General features: G+C 40.7%; 1 protein-coding gene across 6 annotated transcripts in view; it reads left to right on the plus strand.

Moving 5' to 3' along the window:
* SCAPER (S-phase cyclin A associated protein in the ER) overlaps positions 1-15,736 on the plus strand; it is a 500,548-nt gene that overhangs the window by 189,916 nt on the left and 294,896 nt on the right. For all 6 annotated transcript variants that reach the window (XM_073619203.1, XM_073619204.1, XM_073619198.1 and 3 more), the window contains 4 exons: positions 2,387-2,527; positions 2,936-3,091; positions 8,162-8,304; positions 13,081-13,162. In XM_073619203.1, coding sequence (XP_073475304.1) covers positions 2,387-2,527; positions 2,936-3,091; positions 8,162-8,304; positions 13,081-13,162 — 522 coding nt within the window. The remainder of the gene's footprint in view (positions 1-2,386; positions 2,528-2,935; positions 3,092-8,161; positions 8,305-13,080; positions 13,163-15,736) is intronic.

Below are 15,736 nucleotides of genomic sequence, written 5' to 3' on the forward strand. Positions count from 1 at the left end.
ATGTTGATACAAGGTAGGATGGATCCATGCTTTCTTGTTGTGTACGCCAAATTCTGACCCTACCATCTGAATGTCACAGCTGAAATCCAGACTCATCAGACCAGGCAACTTTCTAATCTTCTAATGTCCAATTTTGGTGAGCCTGTGCGAATTGTAGCCTCAGTTTCCTGATCTTAGCTGACAGGAGTGGCACCCAGTGTGGTCTTCTGCTGCTGTAGCCAATCTGCTTCAGGCTGTGTTCACACTAGTGCAATTGGATGTGGGTTTGTCCACATACAATTCGCATGACAGGAGAGTGTGCCCGGTTCTCAATGGAGCTGGTTTACACAATCTCTGTGGCAGAGCGGTTTGCACAAGGGTCCTGTGCGTCTTTGGCTCCGTTTCAGGTCTGAATTCAGGCAAATATTCTGGCCTGATTCATCCCTGAAACGCAGAACAGAACGCACTGGACCCCCTGCTGTGAGCCGTGGCCGCACTAAGTGTGAACCCAGCTTCAAGGTTCGATGTATTGTGTGTTCAGAGATGGTGTTCCGCATACCTTGATTGTAAGGAGTGGTTATTTGAGTAACGTTTCCTTTCTCAAACCAGTCTACCCATTGTCCTCTGACATCAACAAGACATTTTTGTCCACACAACTACTGCTCACCGAATATTTTCTCTTTTTCGGACCATTCTCTGTAAAACCTAGAGATGGTTCTGCATGAAAATCCCAGTAGATCAGCAGTTTTTGAAAAACTCAGACCAGCCCGTCTGGCACCAACAACCATGCCACATTCAAAGTCACTTAAATCCCCTTTCTTCCTCATTCTGATGCTCAGTTTGAACTTCAGCAAGTTGTCTTCACCACTTCTATATGCCTAAATGCATTGAGTCGCTGCCATGTGATTGGCTGAGTAGCAATTTGTGTTCCCAAGCAATTGAACAGGTATACCTAATAAAGTGGCCTGTGAGTGTATATTGCTTTGACCCCTAATAGATCATCAGCCGTAAGCATACTGCCAGAACTGTTATATTTGGAAGTTGCTGTTAACTGGGTGGAAAAAATATGAATGCAATCTATACACTGGGGGGGGAGAACCTCTGGGGGAATCTAGGATGGAAAAGGACCTGGGGGTCCTAGTAGATGATAGGCTCAGCAATGGCATGCAATGCCAAGCTGCTGCTAACAAAGCAAACAGAATATTGGCATGCATTAAAAGGGGGATCAACTGCAGAGATAAAATGATAATTCTCCCACTCTACAAGGCTCTGGTCTGTACGCACCTAGAGTATGCTGTCCAGTTCTGGTCAACAGTCCTCAGGAAGGATGTACTGGAAATGGAGCGAGTACAAAGAAGGGCAACAAAGCTAATAAAGGGTCTGGAGGATCTTAGTTATGAGGAAAGGTTGCGAGCACCAAACTTATTCTCTCTGGAGAAGAGACGCTTGAGAGGGGATATGATTTCAATATACAAATACCGTACTGGTGACCCCACAATAGAAATAAAACTTTTTCGCAGAAGAGAGTTTAACAAGACTCGTGGCCACTCATTAAAATTAGAAGAAAAGAGGTTTAACCTTAAACTACGTAGAGGGTTCTTTACTGTAAGAGCGGCAAGGATGTGGAATACCCTTCCACAGGCGGTGGTCTCAGCGGGGAGCATCGATAGCTTCAAGAAACTATTAGATAAGCACCTGAATGACCACAACATACAGGGATAAACAATGTAATACTGACACATAATCACACATAGGTTGGACTTGATGGACTTGGTGTCTTTTTTCAGCCTCACCTACTATGTAACTATGTATATAAGTAACTGTTAAGTTCCATACAATAGATATTTCAGTAAAAAAGTTGTAGGGAAATTCCCAGAATTGCCACAAATCTGCCAGCATAAGGGTGCCATGACATAGCCTTGTGACGTAACTAGCCTGGGATTTGCTTATAACAGTTGAGTTATTATAGGCTGTAGAGGTTCAAGGGTGCAGTAACTTTGGAGCTTTATTACACACACAAAAATTCAGCATTTTAGGAATACTGTCTCACTATTCTTTCCTTTCTCCCCAAGACCTCTTTAGCCAAGTAGTCAAATCTTCATCTATCAAGTTTTAAACTTACATTTTTTTTTCAGTTTATACCCCAGTTTATTGCACAATTTATAGATTGGTACATAACACAAGCTACCAATGATATTTTTTGGACTTATATGATTATAATATAATTGTTCTACAGACCTAGCAATGCTTCATAATGTTGGTTTTACAAATTGTGGCATGCAGAAAAAGCAGGGAAAATATTTTGGATTTGTGACACTGTCCATATGTTTGGGTTGTTGTCCTTGGTATGAACTTTCTCTTGCAAAGAAAATACCTTGGTATCTTCATAGATGGCTTTATGTTACAGGAGAAGGAAGTAAAAAAGTGGAAAGAGGAATTACTTGAACAGAGGCGCAAAATGATGGATGAGAAGCTTCTCCATGCAGAATTTCAGAGGGAGGTTCAGTTACAAGCCATTGTGAAGAAGGCACAAGAAGAGGAAGCTAAGGTTTGTATGTACATGCACACAGAAATAGAAAATGCACATATCTGTATGTGTATGTAAGTATATCTTGAGGGATAAAATGTGCGTCTCAGAATGTAAAAGCTGAGCCAGAGCTATTTAAGCATTAGTGTGCTTTGCACAATAGTTCACCTAATTTTTTACATTGATGTACAAAAAGTTGATTCCTTCTTGCAGAATGACTGACTGGAGCTAATTTATATAGTGTAAGTTTTCTGTATTTCACAGGGCAAGGTCTAATTTTCCAGTGCAGATGATTATGGGCATAATAGATTTTTTTAAATTTTTTTATAAATAATCATTATATTTAAAATGTAAGCTATATATAAATTAAATGTAAATATATAAAAGTGTAGCTTTCAAACACTGGACTGAATTTTGATCATGTTGCAGGTAAATGAGATTGCATTCATCAACACCTTAGAAGCTCAAAACAAGCGCCATGATGTATTGGCCAAGCTGAAGGAGTATGAGCAAAGGCTCAATGAGTTGCAGGAGGAAAGACAGCGACGACAAGAGGAGAAACAAGCACGGGATGAAGCTGTTCAGGTATTCACTTTGTACTGGTGGAATAAAATCTTTTTTTATTTAACATGCATTTTACCATTACTTAAAAGGGAAACTTTCCCCTGAGCTTTTGGATACACAGCAGTTCACTAGTTTTAGAAAGTTGCCTGTCATCTTAGAGGTTAATATGTAGTACTAAATAAATGTTTCCATGACATATTGAATAAATATCTGTGGTGTCCAGGGATAGAGCAATGCTCAACGCTCTGTTATAGGACTCTATGTTTAAATAAAAAGGTAACAAAACCATTGATTTTCCACTGCTTACTACCCAGTAATGACATAATTAGATTAAAAGATAAAGTATATATCTAAATTGTATGGTACAGGACATAAGCAACCTTTTTACGCACCTTGGGTTATAGGCTCGTACCTAAAGCCCATGGTGTATGAATAAGTTGTCTGTGTCCTGTACTGTACTCCAGTGTATGGAATTTACAGGTAAGTCAAAATTGCTGTTATCCTAATTGGTACAGTACAGGACACAGCCAATTTATCATACACCTTGGGTTCTAGGTAAAAGCCTATAATCTATAGAGTATTAGGCCCCATGTACGTGGGACGCTGAGGCAAAGTCCTCTGAACAAATTTTTTTGACACCTTGAAACCTGCGCTTAAAACGCCCGTTTAGCCGTGTTTGCATGCTGCGTTTGCATGCCATGTTTAACCGTGTTTGCGTCTAGAAGCGTTTATTAAGATTACCTCATTTAAGACCCTCCCCAAGCTTAAAAACATTGTAGTTAACTATTTCAGCCATTTTGACCAGAGTGAGTAGCAGCAGCAGAGAGAGCAGTTGTCTATTTGTATTTGCCTCTATTTCTGTGCTTTTTTTTTGCAATGGATCCCATAATGAGCATATGTGAGGAAATGCTCCTGACATTGCTCTTGATGAGGCTAGAATGACGTAGAAAATTGCGTGAGAGGTCCAGAGTCAGAGTTCGTCGCTATTGGACCCATCCTTTGATTGCGCAGCGAATGTCGGCAAGATATTTTGTAAACATGTACGTACAGCTGCGTACCTATCCCGACAAATTTTTTAATTTCACAGGCATGTCCATTGCCACATTTCACCTTCTACTTGAAAAAGTATGACTATATATGGTCTATATATATGGCTATATATATATATATATATATATGTATATATATATATATATATATATATATATATATATAAAACTGTATATGGACTATATATGGCCAATCAATCATCGCAAGTACCATATTTATCGGTGTATAACACGCACCCCAAGTTTAGGAGGGAATTTTAAGGAAAAAAACTTACATTTAAATGCCCATCAATGTAGCTTTATCGGTGTCCATCTGCAGCCTTGTCAGTGTCCGTGCAGCCTTGCCCCAGTGTCCAGTGCAGCTTTGCCCCAGTGCAGCTTTGCCCCAGTGCAGCTTTGCCCCAGTGCAGCATTGCCCCAGTGGTCATTGCAGCCTTGTCATTGCAGCTTTGCCCCAGTGCAGCCTTGCCCCAGTGGTCATTGCAGCCTTGTCAGTGCAGCTTTGCCCCAGTGCAGCCTTGCCCCAGTGGTCAGTACAGCCTTGTCATTGCAGCCTTGCCCCCTGTGCCCATTGCAGCCTTGCCCCAGTGCAGCCTTGCCCCCAGTGTCCATTACAGGCTTGGACAGATTTAAATATGCCGCCGAGATTGCAGGGACTTGGCGGGGCGGAGCGAGTGCCGCCGAGATCACAGGGCGGAGCCGACATACACATAGCCAAGTGTACTTGGCTCTTCTTGGTGCCGCTCACAGTCCCGCCCAGTCCCGCCCTATGATGGACATAACACAGGTCCAATGGCGGGACTGGGCGTGACTGTGAGCGGAGCCGAGTACACTCGGCTATGAGTATGTCGGCAGCGATCGCTCCGCTCACAATCAGTGGGGATCGGCGGGGTTTGGTGTATAACACGCACACACGATTTTCCCCTATTTTTAAGGGGGAAAAAGTGCGTGTTATACGCCGATAAATACATAACATTTTTAACTACATTTTTTATGTTTTTTCATTGTTTTCCATCATATTTTTGTCTTTTCGGGTCTAAAATATAGGGCACCTTTAAAAACGATTATAAATGAAAACGCGTCTAAACGCAGGTACCCGCGTTTAGCTACGTTTGGCGTCTGAAACGTGGAAATCTTCTGAAGCGTCTGAACCCATTTTTTTGCTTCCAAAGAAACGCTGTTAAACGCAACTTCAAAAAAAGACAATAAACGAGACGGTGTACATGGTCGCATAGGATAACATTGAATGAGTTCAGGGGCAGTTGAAAAAAGCACCCAACTGCCTCTGAACACACGTTTAACAGCGTCCTGTGTACATGGGGCCTAAATAAGTTGCCTGTGTCCTGTACTGTACTCCAAGATACAGTATTTAAAGGTAAGTCAAAATTCTTCTGATTTGCTTTTTTTTTTTTTTTTCTAATTCTTTTTATTTAAAGTTTTTAACAAAATACAGTATAAAAATACAAACAGAATACAACAGCAAATCGTCAGGGGGAAACCCCTGTTCCAAAATGGAACAAAAGGAAAAGATAGAAAAAAAACGGTAGTTACACCGGAACACGACTGTAGAGCTCACGGAAACAATCCAGAGTGTATCGACCGACTATAAGTGGGTTGCCAACCACAGAAAAAGCAGGGTCCCGTCTGCCACTGTCAGGGTTCACCTTCCACTTACATATAGAGCTATAAATTTGGGTCTCCAGAGTGCGGTCAAAGAGAAAGCAACAAAAAATAAATAAACAGGGAATGGGGAGTGTGCAAGCAGAGGCCCAACCCCAGTGGCAGCAAACAGCCTCCAAGGGACATGGTAGATGACCTCCCACAATGTACACTTCAAGGCTCCAAGAGTGGGGGGGCATAGACTGACCAGTTTCAGGTGGCAGTTGCTTGCTTTCTTTTAGTTTATGGCACTGTTATCTTGTTTTACTTGTAACATATTTGCCTTAATGTGTACCTAAACTCAAAACCAAAAATGTAATATATTATAGTGTTATTTTTTTTTAAAGTTTTATTTTTCATCTGGTGATCCTGCTGGTAACACACCTCTAGTCCTAGGATGACAATGCTCTTTCTTCTCTACTGGGCATACAGAAGACTAGGACTAGGGAACCCCACCCCTCTCCTATTGTCCATAACATGGAGTGGCATGGTCCTGTAGTCCTTAGAGCTAACTCTAAGAACAATATAATTGAATAAGCAGCACAAGCACAGAGCAAGGGAAGTTATTAGCTCACTAGTATCCTGGCAAGATCAACAGGTATTTTCTGAGCTTATCAAACAGATATTAATTATAACAAAATGCTTTCGATTGTACAGTATCTCACAAAAGTGAGTACACCCCTCACATTTTTGTAAATATTTTATTATATCTTTTCTCGTGACAACACTGAAGAAATTACACTTTGCTACAATGTAAAGTAGTGAGTATACAGCTTGTATAACAGTGTAAATTTGCTGTCCCCTCAAAATAACTCAACACACAGCCATTAATGTCTAAACCGCTGGCAACAAACGTGAGTACACCCCTAAGTAAAAATGTCCCAATTGGGCCCAATTAGCCATTTTCCCTCCCTGGTGTCATGTGACTCGTTAGTGTTACAAGGTCTCAGGTGTGAATGGAGAGCAAATGTGTTAAATTTGGTGTTATCGCTCTCACTCTCTCATACTGGTCACTGGAAGTTCAACATGGCACCTCATGGCAAAGAACTCTCTGAGGATCTGAAAAAAAGAATGGTTGCTCTACATAAAGATGGCATAGGCTATAAGAAGATTGCCAAGACCCTGAAACTGAGCTGCAGCATGGTGGCCAAGACCATACAGCGGTTTAACAGGACAGGTTCCGCTCAGAACAGGCCTCGTCATGGTCAACCAAAGAGTGCACATGCTCAGCATCATATGCAGAGGTTGACTTTGGGAAATAGACGTATGAGTGCTGCCAGCATTGCTGCAGAGGTTGAAGTGAGGGGTCAGCCTGTCAGTGCTTAGACCATACGCCGCACACTGTATCAATGGTCTGCATAGCTGTCGTCCCAGAAGAAAGCCTCTTCTAAAGATGATGCACAAGAAAGCTCGCAAATAGTTTATTGAAAACAAGCAACCTAAGGACGCGGATTACTGGAACCATGTCCTGTGGTCTGATGAGACCAAGATAAACTTGTTTGGTTCAGATGGTGTCAAGCACGTGTGGCGGCAACCAGGTGAGGAGTTCAAAGACAAGTGTGTCTTGCCTACAATCAAGTATGGTGGTGGGAGTGTCATGGTCTGGGGCTGCATGAGTACTGCCGGTACTGAAGAGCTACAGTTCATTTAGGGAACCATGAATGCCAACATGTACTGTGACATACTGAAGCAGAGCATGATCCTCCCCTTCCGGCAGTATGCCAACATGATAACGACCCCAAATACACCTCCAAGATGACAACTGCCTTGCTAAAGAAGCTGAGGGTAAAGGTGATGGACTGGCCAAGTATGTCTCCAGACCTAAACCCTATTGAGCATTTGTGGGGCATCCTGAAACAGAAGGTGGAGAAGCACAAGGTCTCTAACGTCCACCAACTCCGTGATATCGTCATGGAGGAATGGAAGAGGACTCCAGTGGCAAAAATAAGGTAGTGCTGGAAAATAATGGTGGGCACATAAAATGTTGACACTTTTGGCCCAATTTGGACATTTTCACTTAGGGGTGTACTCACTTTTTTTGCCAGCGGTTTAAACATTAATGGCTGTGTGTTGAGTTATTTTGAGGGGACAGCAAATTTACACTGTTATACAAGCTGTACACTCACTACTTTACATTGTAGCAAAGTGTCATTTCTTCAGTGTTGTCACATGAAAAGATATAATAAAATACTTACAAAAATGTGAGAGGTGCGCTCACTTTGTGAGATACTGTATATATAGAAGACAAAAAAGGAGCATATAAGAGAAGTCAATTCTTAGAATATAAATATCTTTTAATAAAGTCCCCTGAGAATTTAATGGCACTATACCTGGGTAAGTGTTCAGGTAATAATTACAGGTGTGTTACTTTCATGTTGTGTAGGAACGCAAAAGAATACTGGAAGCAGAACGCCAGGCCCGCGTTGAGGAGTTGCTGATGAAGAGAAAGGAGCAGGAAGCCCGTATAGAAATGCAGAGACAAGAAAAAGAGCGTGCAAGGGAGGATGCTGCTCGGGAGAGAGCTAGGTATGTAGCTATATCATATACTGTAGGCACTGGCCTGCCACTCACTTGTGACTATGTAAAGTAAAAGTCTCGTTTAGTGCACCCCTCTAAAGTAGAACTGTTTTTATGCCATTCATGCTTACTAGCGTTAGAAGCATTTTTAAGAGAAAAGTTATTGGTGGTGCATATTTTTAAAGTCTCCAGGAATTAGTTGCTCATATGATGACTGCAAGACCTATAAGAGTGTGGTGAAATATTGACTGGTGCTGGTAAGAACTTGGGTCACATGCATTTTTATTTGCATTTAAGTAACCATTTAAAAAATGCAAACCCTAGATCTTTGGATGTAAAATGTGATGTCTTACAGCTATTAATATAAATATGAGATAATTGTTTTGAAAATCCATAGATCTCTTCCCTGAGTGTAAATAATTTATAAGTTAGAGAAATTGTTGTCTGTTTCTGTTGATTGGGCCAGTGTTTGATTGCCTATGGCTAGGCGTGTTTGAGCTTAAATTGGAAAGTTTTTGATAAAGAATTGGGTGATACATGGGAGTCCATGCTTTACTAATCTGGTACACATAGGGTAAATTGTGTGTTTATATAAATTCTTTGAAATCTCAGGTTCTGCAACTTCTGCAGCAAATACAACAAGACAATTTCAGAGGCCAGAATCTAACAACAGGCACATAAACAACAATAAAAACTTCATACATTAAAAGACAGTTGGGAGAGAGAGAACACAGAAAAATCCCTACCCAGAAAACAGCTAATGTAGGAATTTATAGGCACTACACCAAACAATATTAAAATTAGATAAACTTTATTTTCCATAAAAGTAATTTAAAAATAGCCCCAAGGGGGCAGAACAAGAAAGATAAGTGGATGTACACTACTGTGCACAGAGATGATATTTCAGTGATACAGCTAGAAGCCAGGGAAATTGTCCCTGATATGAAATACCATCAAGGATTCCAACACACAATTATCTTCTACGCATTTCGCAGGAAAGAGCACAATACCTGGAAGCTAGCAGTGATAACTGTAGTAGTGGTGTCTACTACAGTGATTTCCAGTGCCCATGTGGATCGGGCAGGTATGGCACATGCATACTTACATAGGTCCATGCTGCACCAAGGTAACTGTGCAAAAATATGCATGTCTAAACTTCAGCTTTAGTTCTTGTTTCAGATGACACCATTAACTGGGACAGGAAGGGAAATCTTCCAACAGGATCTCAGACAGCAAAAAAAAAAAAAAAACTATCAAAGGTCCTTACTATACCCCACTTTATTGTGATATTGCTGTCTTTGTGACACCATTCACTTCTCCAGGGGGGAACACAGACAGCAATAAAGCTGACATTTACACAGTTTGTTTCAAAAGAGCAGTTTTAAAGCGCCCTGTTTCCTCTGAAATAACTGAAGCCAAAGAACCCATGTGAAATAGGAAGCTTCATGCGTACCTCTCCTGTGAGCAGTGTTAACACTTTCCTTTTTTTTTTGAAGAGGTGTAAGTGCCACTGCTATCTGACGCTTCTGGCTGTGTTGAATAGCCTGTCCTGTACCAACCTCCACCCTCTCCTATAGTTATATAGGGTTCAATAAAAGGAACCACAGTGCCCATCAGAGAATATACTAATCCAGCACCAACCAGATATCTTCAAGAGAGTGCAATTTAAACACACTTTCTGCTGGAGAGGTAAGTATAAAGCTTTTTTTTTTTTACAGGGTTCATTGGCTTTCATCTTTTTTTAATGACAACAAGGCCACTTTAGGTAGACTTTCACTTTAAAACCATCTTAATAGCTCCTGTGACTCACCAGTGAATGTAAAGTGTACATAAATATATTTCTAAGTAACTGTCTTCCAGCTTGCAGAATGCTAGCAAGAAACTCATAAATAATACAATATACCTCTAAGTACTGGTCTTTTTTTACCTGCTACTAGCATTGAGGACCAGTAAATGACACTGCAATATAAACGGACATTTCTCACCAGTTCCATAGTCTTTTGAGTTAGTTCTTTGTTATCATTCATATGATAGTTTTTGTGTTATTATTATTATTATTATTATACAGGATTTATATAGCGGCAACAGTTTGCGCAGCGCTTTACAACATGAGGGCAGACAGTACACTTACAATACAAATCCATACAGGAGGAATCAGAGGGCCCTGCTCGTTAGAGCTTACAATCTAGAAGGGAGGGTCAAGTGGAAACAAAAGGTAATAACTGTGGAGGATGAGCTGATGGAAAAAATGAAAATACAGTTGTTAGGTGTGGGTAGGGTAGAGAAGAGAAGGGTTTTCAGGGATCGTCTAAAAACTAATAAAGTAGGAGATAAGCGGACAGATTGGGGTAGGGCATTCCATAGGATTGGAGAGTCTTTGGAAAAGTCCTGGAGGCGAGCATAGGAGGAGGTGAGGAGGGAGTTCTAGAGAGCAGGAGGTCTTGAGAGGAACAAAGAGAACGAGTAGGTTGGTATTTAGAGACTAAGCTAGTAATGTAGTTGGGGGTGAAATTGTGGATGGCTTTGTACGTAGTTATCATTCGTATTCTCTGAAAAATGGCAAGAAATCATAAATTCTGCCAGGGTATGTAAACTTATGAGCACAACTGTATACACAGTGGGTAAAATAAGTATTGAACACTTCACCATTTTTCTCAGTAAAGATATTTTTAAAGGTGCTATTGACATGCAATTTTCACCACATGGCGATAACAACCCATGCAATCCATACATACAAAGAAACCAAATACGTTTGGAAATTAAGTGTAATAAAATAGAATGACACCGGGAAAAAGTATTGAACACATGAAGAAAGGGAGGTGCAAAAAAGCATAGAAAGCCAAGACACCAGCTGAAATCTATCAGTAATTAGAAAGCAATCCTACCCTTTGTCAGTGCAGCTGGTTCAGTCTCTACTGATGGCCTATAAAAAGGTTTCTCATTACCAAGGTGTCATACAAGAAACATCTCATGATGAGTAAAAGCAAAGAGCTCTCTTAAGACCTTTGCAACCTTATTGTTGCAAAAAATACTGATGGCATTGGTTACAGAAGGATTCCTAAACTTCTGAATGTCCCAGTGAGCACTGTTGGGCCATAATCTGGAAGTGGAAAGAACACATTTTCACCATAAACCGGCCATGGCCAGGTGCTCCTCGTAAGATTTCTGACAGAAGAGTAAAAAGAATTATCAGAAGAGTTGTCTAAAGCCCCATACACATGATCAGAAATTCTGCCAGCAAAAGTCGGATGTGAGCGTTTGGTCAGAAATTCCGACTGTGTGTATGCTCCATCGTACTTTTGCTGGCGGAATTCCAGCAGGTTCTCTATTTTCCCGTCGGAAAAAGTTCCTAACGGAAATTCCGTTGGTCTGTATGCAATTTCAACGAGCAAAAAACGACGCATGCTTGGAAACAATTCCACGCATGCTAGGAAGCATTGAACTTAATTTTCTCGGCTCGTCGTAGTGTTGTACGTCACCGCGTTCTTGATGGTCGAAAGTTCAGAGAACTTTTGTGTGACCATGCGTATGCAAGGCAAGCTTGAGCGGAATTTCCGTCGGAAAAACCATCCAAGTTTTTTCTGATGGAAATTCCGATCGTGTGTACAAGGCATTAGAGCCAAGGATCATTTGTGGAGAACTTCAGAAAGACCTGGAATTAGGAGGTACAATTGTTTCAAAGAAAAAAATAAGTAATGCACTCAACTGCTATGGCCTGTATGCATGCTCACCGCGCAAAACTCTATTGCTGAAGATAAAGCATGTTGAAGCTTGATTAAAGTTTGCTGCACAACATTTAGACAAGCCTGTGAAATACTTTAAGAATATAGTCTGGTCAGATGAGACCAAAATCTTTGAACTCTTTGGATGCCATAATGCACACCATGTTTGGTGGTCAAATAGCACTGCACATCACCCCAAAAACACCGCCATACCAACAGTGAAGTCTGGGTGTGGGGCTGTGTTTCAGCATACAGTACTGGCAAACTTCATATCATTGAAGGTAGGATGAATGGAAAAATGTACCAAGACATTATTCATATTCACATTGGACACTGTGTGATAGTTCTTATGTGAGAAAGAGATTACCTGTAGATATATATATGATCCGCATGACAATGTAAGTTTCTACATAATTTTTGTTTGTTTTGTACTGTAAGTTATTCTTTTCAATAAAGCACTCCTGATTGTAAAAAAAAAAGACATTATTCATAAAAATCAGCTGCCATCTACCAAGGTGATGAAGATGAAACAAGGGTGAGCATTTCAGCAAGACAATGAGCCCAAACATAAAGCCAAGGAAACCTTTAATTGGTTTCAAAGAAAGAAAATAAAGCTGCTAGAATGGCCCAGCCAATCACCTGAATTTAATACAAAAATCTATGGAAAGAACTAAAGATCAGAGTTCATAGAAGAGGCCCACAGAATCTTGAAGAATGGGCCAAAATCACACCTGAGCAATGCATGTTACTAGTTTCTCCATACAGGAGGTGTCTTAAAGCTGTCATTACCAACAAAGGATTTTGTACAAAGTATTAAATACATTTCAGTTAGCGTGTTCAATACTTTTTCCCTGTGTCATTCCATTTTATTGCACATAACTTAATTTCTGAACTTATTTGTTTTGGTGAAAATTTCATGTCAATAGCACCTTTAGAAATATATTTATCTAGAAAAATGGTGACGTGTTCAATACTTATTTTACCCACTGTGTATATATATATGTGTGTGTGTGTATATATCCAAATCCATTAATTGATGATTAGTATTACTTCTTAATTACAGGGACAGAGAAGAAAGATTGGCTGCCCTGACAGCAGCCCAGCAAGAGGCAGTGGAAGAGCTGCAAAAGAAAATCCAGCTCAAGGTTGGTATAAGAGTCTCAGATACTGCAAGCACCATGGGCAGATATGTTGTCTGCTGCTGCAAGCCAAAATGATGATTTGGCTTCGATGGAGTTAATGTAAGCTACCTATGTTTTCTATTTAGTCAGAAATTAAGGCCCGAGGACTTTTCCTATTTATTATATGGGAGGAACCTTTGAAAACATTCCCTTACCTAATTTCATAGCGTAGAAAGCAAGATATTGGGAACAGATAAGCTGCATCCAGCCCACCTAGTTTGCGAAGGAAGGACAGGACATATCATTTAGTACACTGGAGTAAACCACCTCAGAGACTTGAAGCTTTTATTTGGAGCCCCTCCCATAATGATCCCCATGCCTCAGGCCAGTCTTTCCCTCTCTAGATGTTATCTGTGTGTGTCTGTGCACAGAGCGCTCTCCAGCAGACTCCTGTGTTACTGCTTCACTGCATCCTGGCTTTAGAATCAATTAGCATTGTTAGACTGCAGATTACTGCATGACCTCTCAAGTACTACTCACTTTTCAGAACTACAAGCCCCCTTTATGCCATCAGAAGAGATTTCTGGTTGTGATTAGGGGGATTGGGGTACTGTGGAGTGCTGTGGAGGCAGTCTGTCTGTTTGGAAGCTTGGACACACAACTGTTGTGACAACAGGACTGGTACAGAACTCAGGAAATTTAACTTCCAGCACCTTGCACTGACTGCTATGGCTTCAACCCATTTCACTTTTAGTGTGCAAAGTTTGTACAGACCATATGGTTACTCGTATCTAAAGGTATAGCAGTATATTTAACACTTTCTCTGGAATTTGTAATTCTGACACATGTATATTCAAGTGTGTTAATTTTTCATTACCTGTTTTAGTCTTATTAAAGAAGGGCTTAAAAAAAAAAACATACATACAGTAAGGGAAAAAGTATTTAATCCCCTGCTGATTTTGTACCTTTGCCCACTGACAAAGAAATGATCAATCTATAATTTTAATGGTAGGTATATTTTAACAGTGAGAGATAAAGAGAGAGAAAAACAACAACAAAAAAATCAAGAAAAACGCATTTCAAAAAAGTTATAAATTTATTTGCATTGTAATAAGTGAAATAAGTATTTGACCCCCTTCGCAAATATGACTTAGTATTTGATGGTAAAACTTTTGTTGGCAGTGGTCAGTCGATTCTTGTAATTGGCCACCAAGTTTGCACACATCCCAGGAGGGATTTTGTCCCACTCCTCTTTGCAGATCCTCTCCAAGTCATTAAGGTTTTCGAGGCTGACGTTTGGTAACTCAAACCTTCAACTCCCTACACATATTTTCTATGGGGACTAGGCCACTCCAGGACCTTAATGTGCTTCTTCTTGAGCCACTCCTTTGTTGCCTTGGCCGTGTGTTTTGAGTCATTGTCATGCTGGAATACCCACCCACGACTCATTTTCAATGCCCTGGCTGAAGGAGGTGCTCATCCAAGATTTGATGGTAGATGACCCTATCCATCGTCCCTTTGATGCCATGAAGTTGTCCTTTCCCCAGAAAATGACCCCCAAAGCATAATGTTTCCACCTGCATGTTTGACGGTGGGGATGGTGTTCTTGGGGTCATAGACAGCATTCCTCCTCCTCCTCTCCAAACATGGCAAGTTGAGTTGGTGCCAAAGAGCTTGATTTTGGTCTCATCTGACCACAACACTTTCACCAAGTTCTCATCTGAATAGCAAAGTTCAGACGGGCCTGTACATGTGCTTTCTTGAGCAGGGGGACCTTGCAGGCGCTGCTGATTTCAGTCCTTCACGGCGTAGTGTGTTACCAATTGTTTTCTTGGTGACTATGGTCCCAGCTGCTTTAAGATCATTGACAAGATTCTTCTGTGTAGTTCTGGGCTGATTCCTCACCGTACTCATGATCATTGAAACTCCATGAGGTGAGATCTTGCCCCAGACTGAGGGATTGACAGTTATGTTGTGTTTCTTCCATTCGATAATAATCGCACCAACTGTTGTCACCCTCTCACCAAGCTGCTTGGCAATGGTCATGTAGCCTATTCCAGCCGTGTGTAGGTCAACAATCTTGTTGGACATGTATCTTTTATACAGGTAATAAGCTGAGATTAGGAGCACTCCTGTTAAGAGAGTGCTCCTAATCTCAGCTTCTTACCTGTATAGAAGACACCTGGGAGCCAGAAATCTTGCTAATTGATAGGGGATAAAATACTTATTTCACTCATTAAATGCAAATCTATTTATAACTTTTTTGAAATACGTTTTTCTGGATATTTTTCTTGTTATTCTGTCTCTCACTAATAAAATAAACCTACCATTAAAATTATAGACTGATCATGTCTTTGTCAATCAGGCAATAGCCTGCTCTTAGCTGACTCTGAGTCACAGGAGGACAAAAGTAATTTTACTGCTGAGACCCACAGGAGAAGCATGGCCAAAAAAACTTTGGCCATACTTTTCTTTTAATGCAACACATTTAAGGGGTGTACAGGCGGTCTCCGAGTTACATACATCTGACTTACAAACGACTCCTACTTACAAACAAAGGGAGATAACAGGCAGTCAGAGGAAATCTACCCCTAGGAA

The sequence above is a fragment of the Aquarana catesbeiana genome, linkage group LG03, assembly GCF_042186555.1.
Source record: "Aquarana catesbeiana isolate 2022-GZ linkage group LG03, ASM4218655v1, whole genome shotgun sequence".
In the NCBI taxonomy this organism is placed as follows: Eukaryota; Metazoa; Chordata; class Amphibia; order Anura; family Ranidae; genus Aquarana; species Aquarana catesbeiana.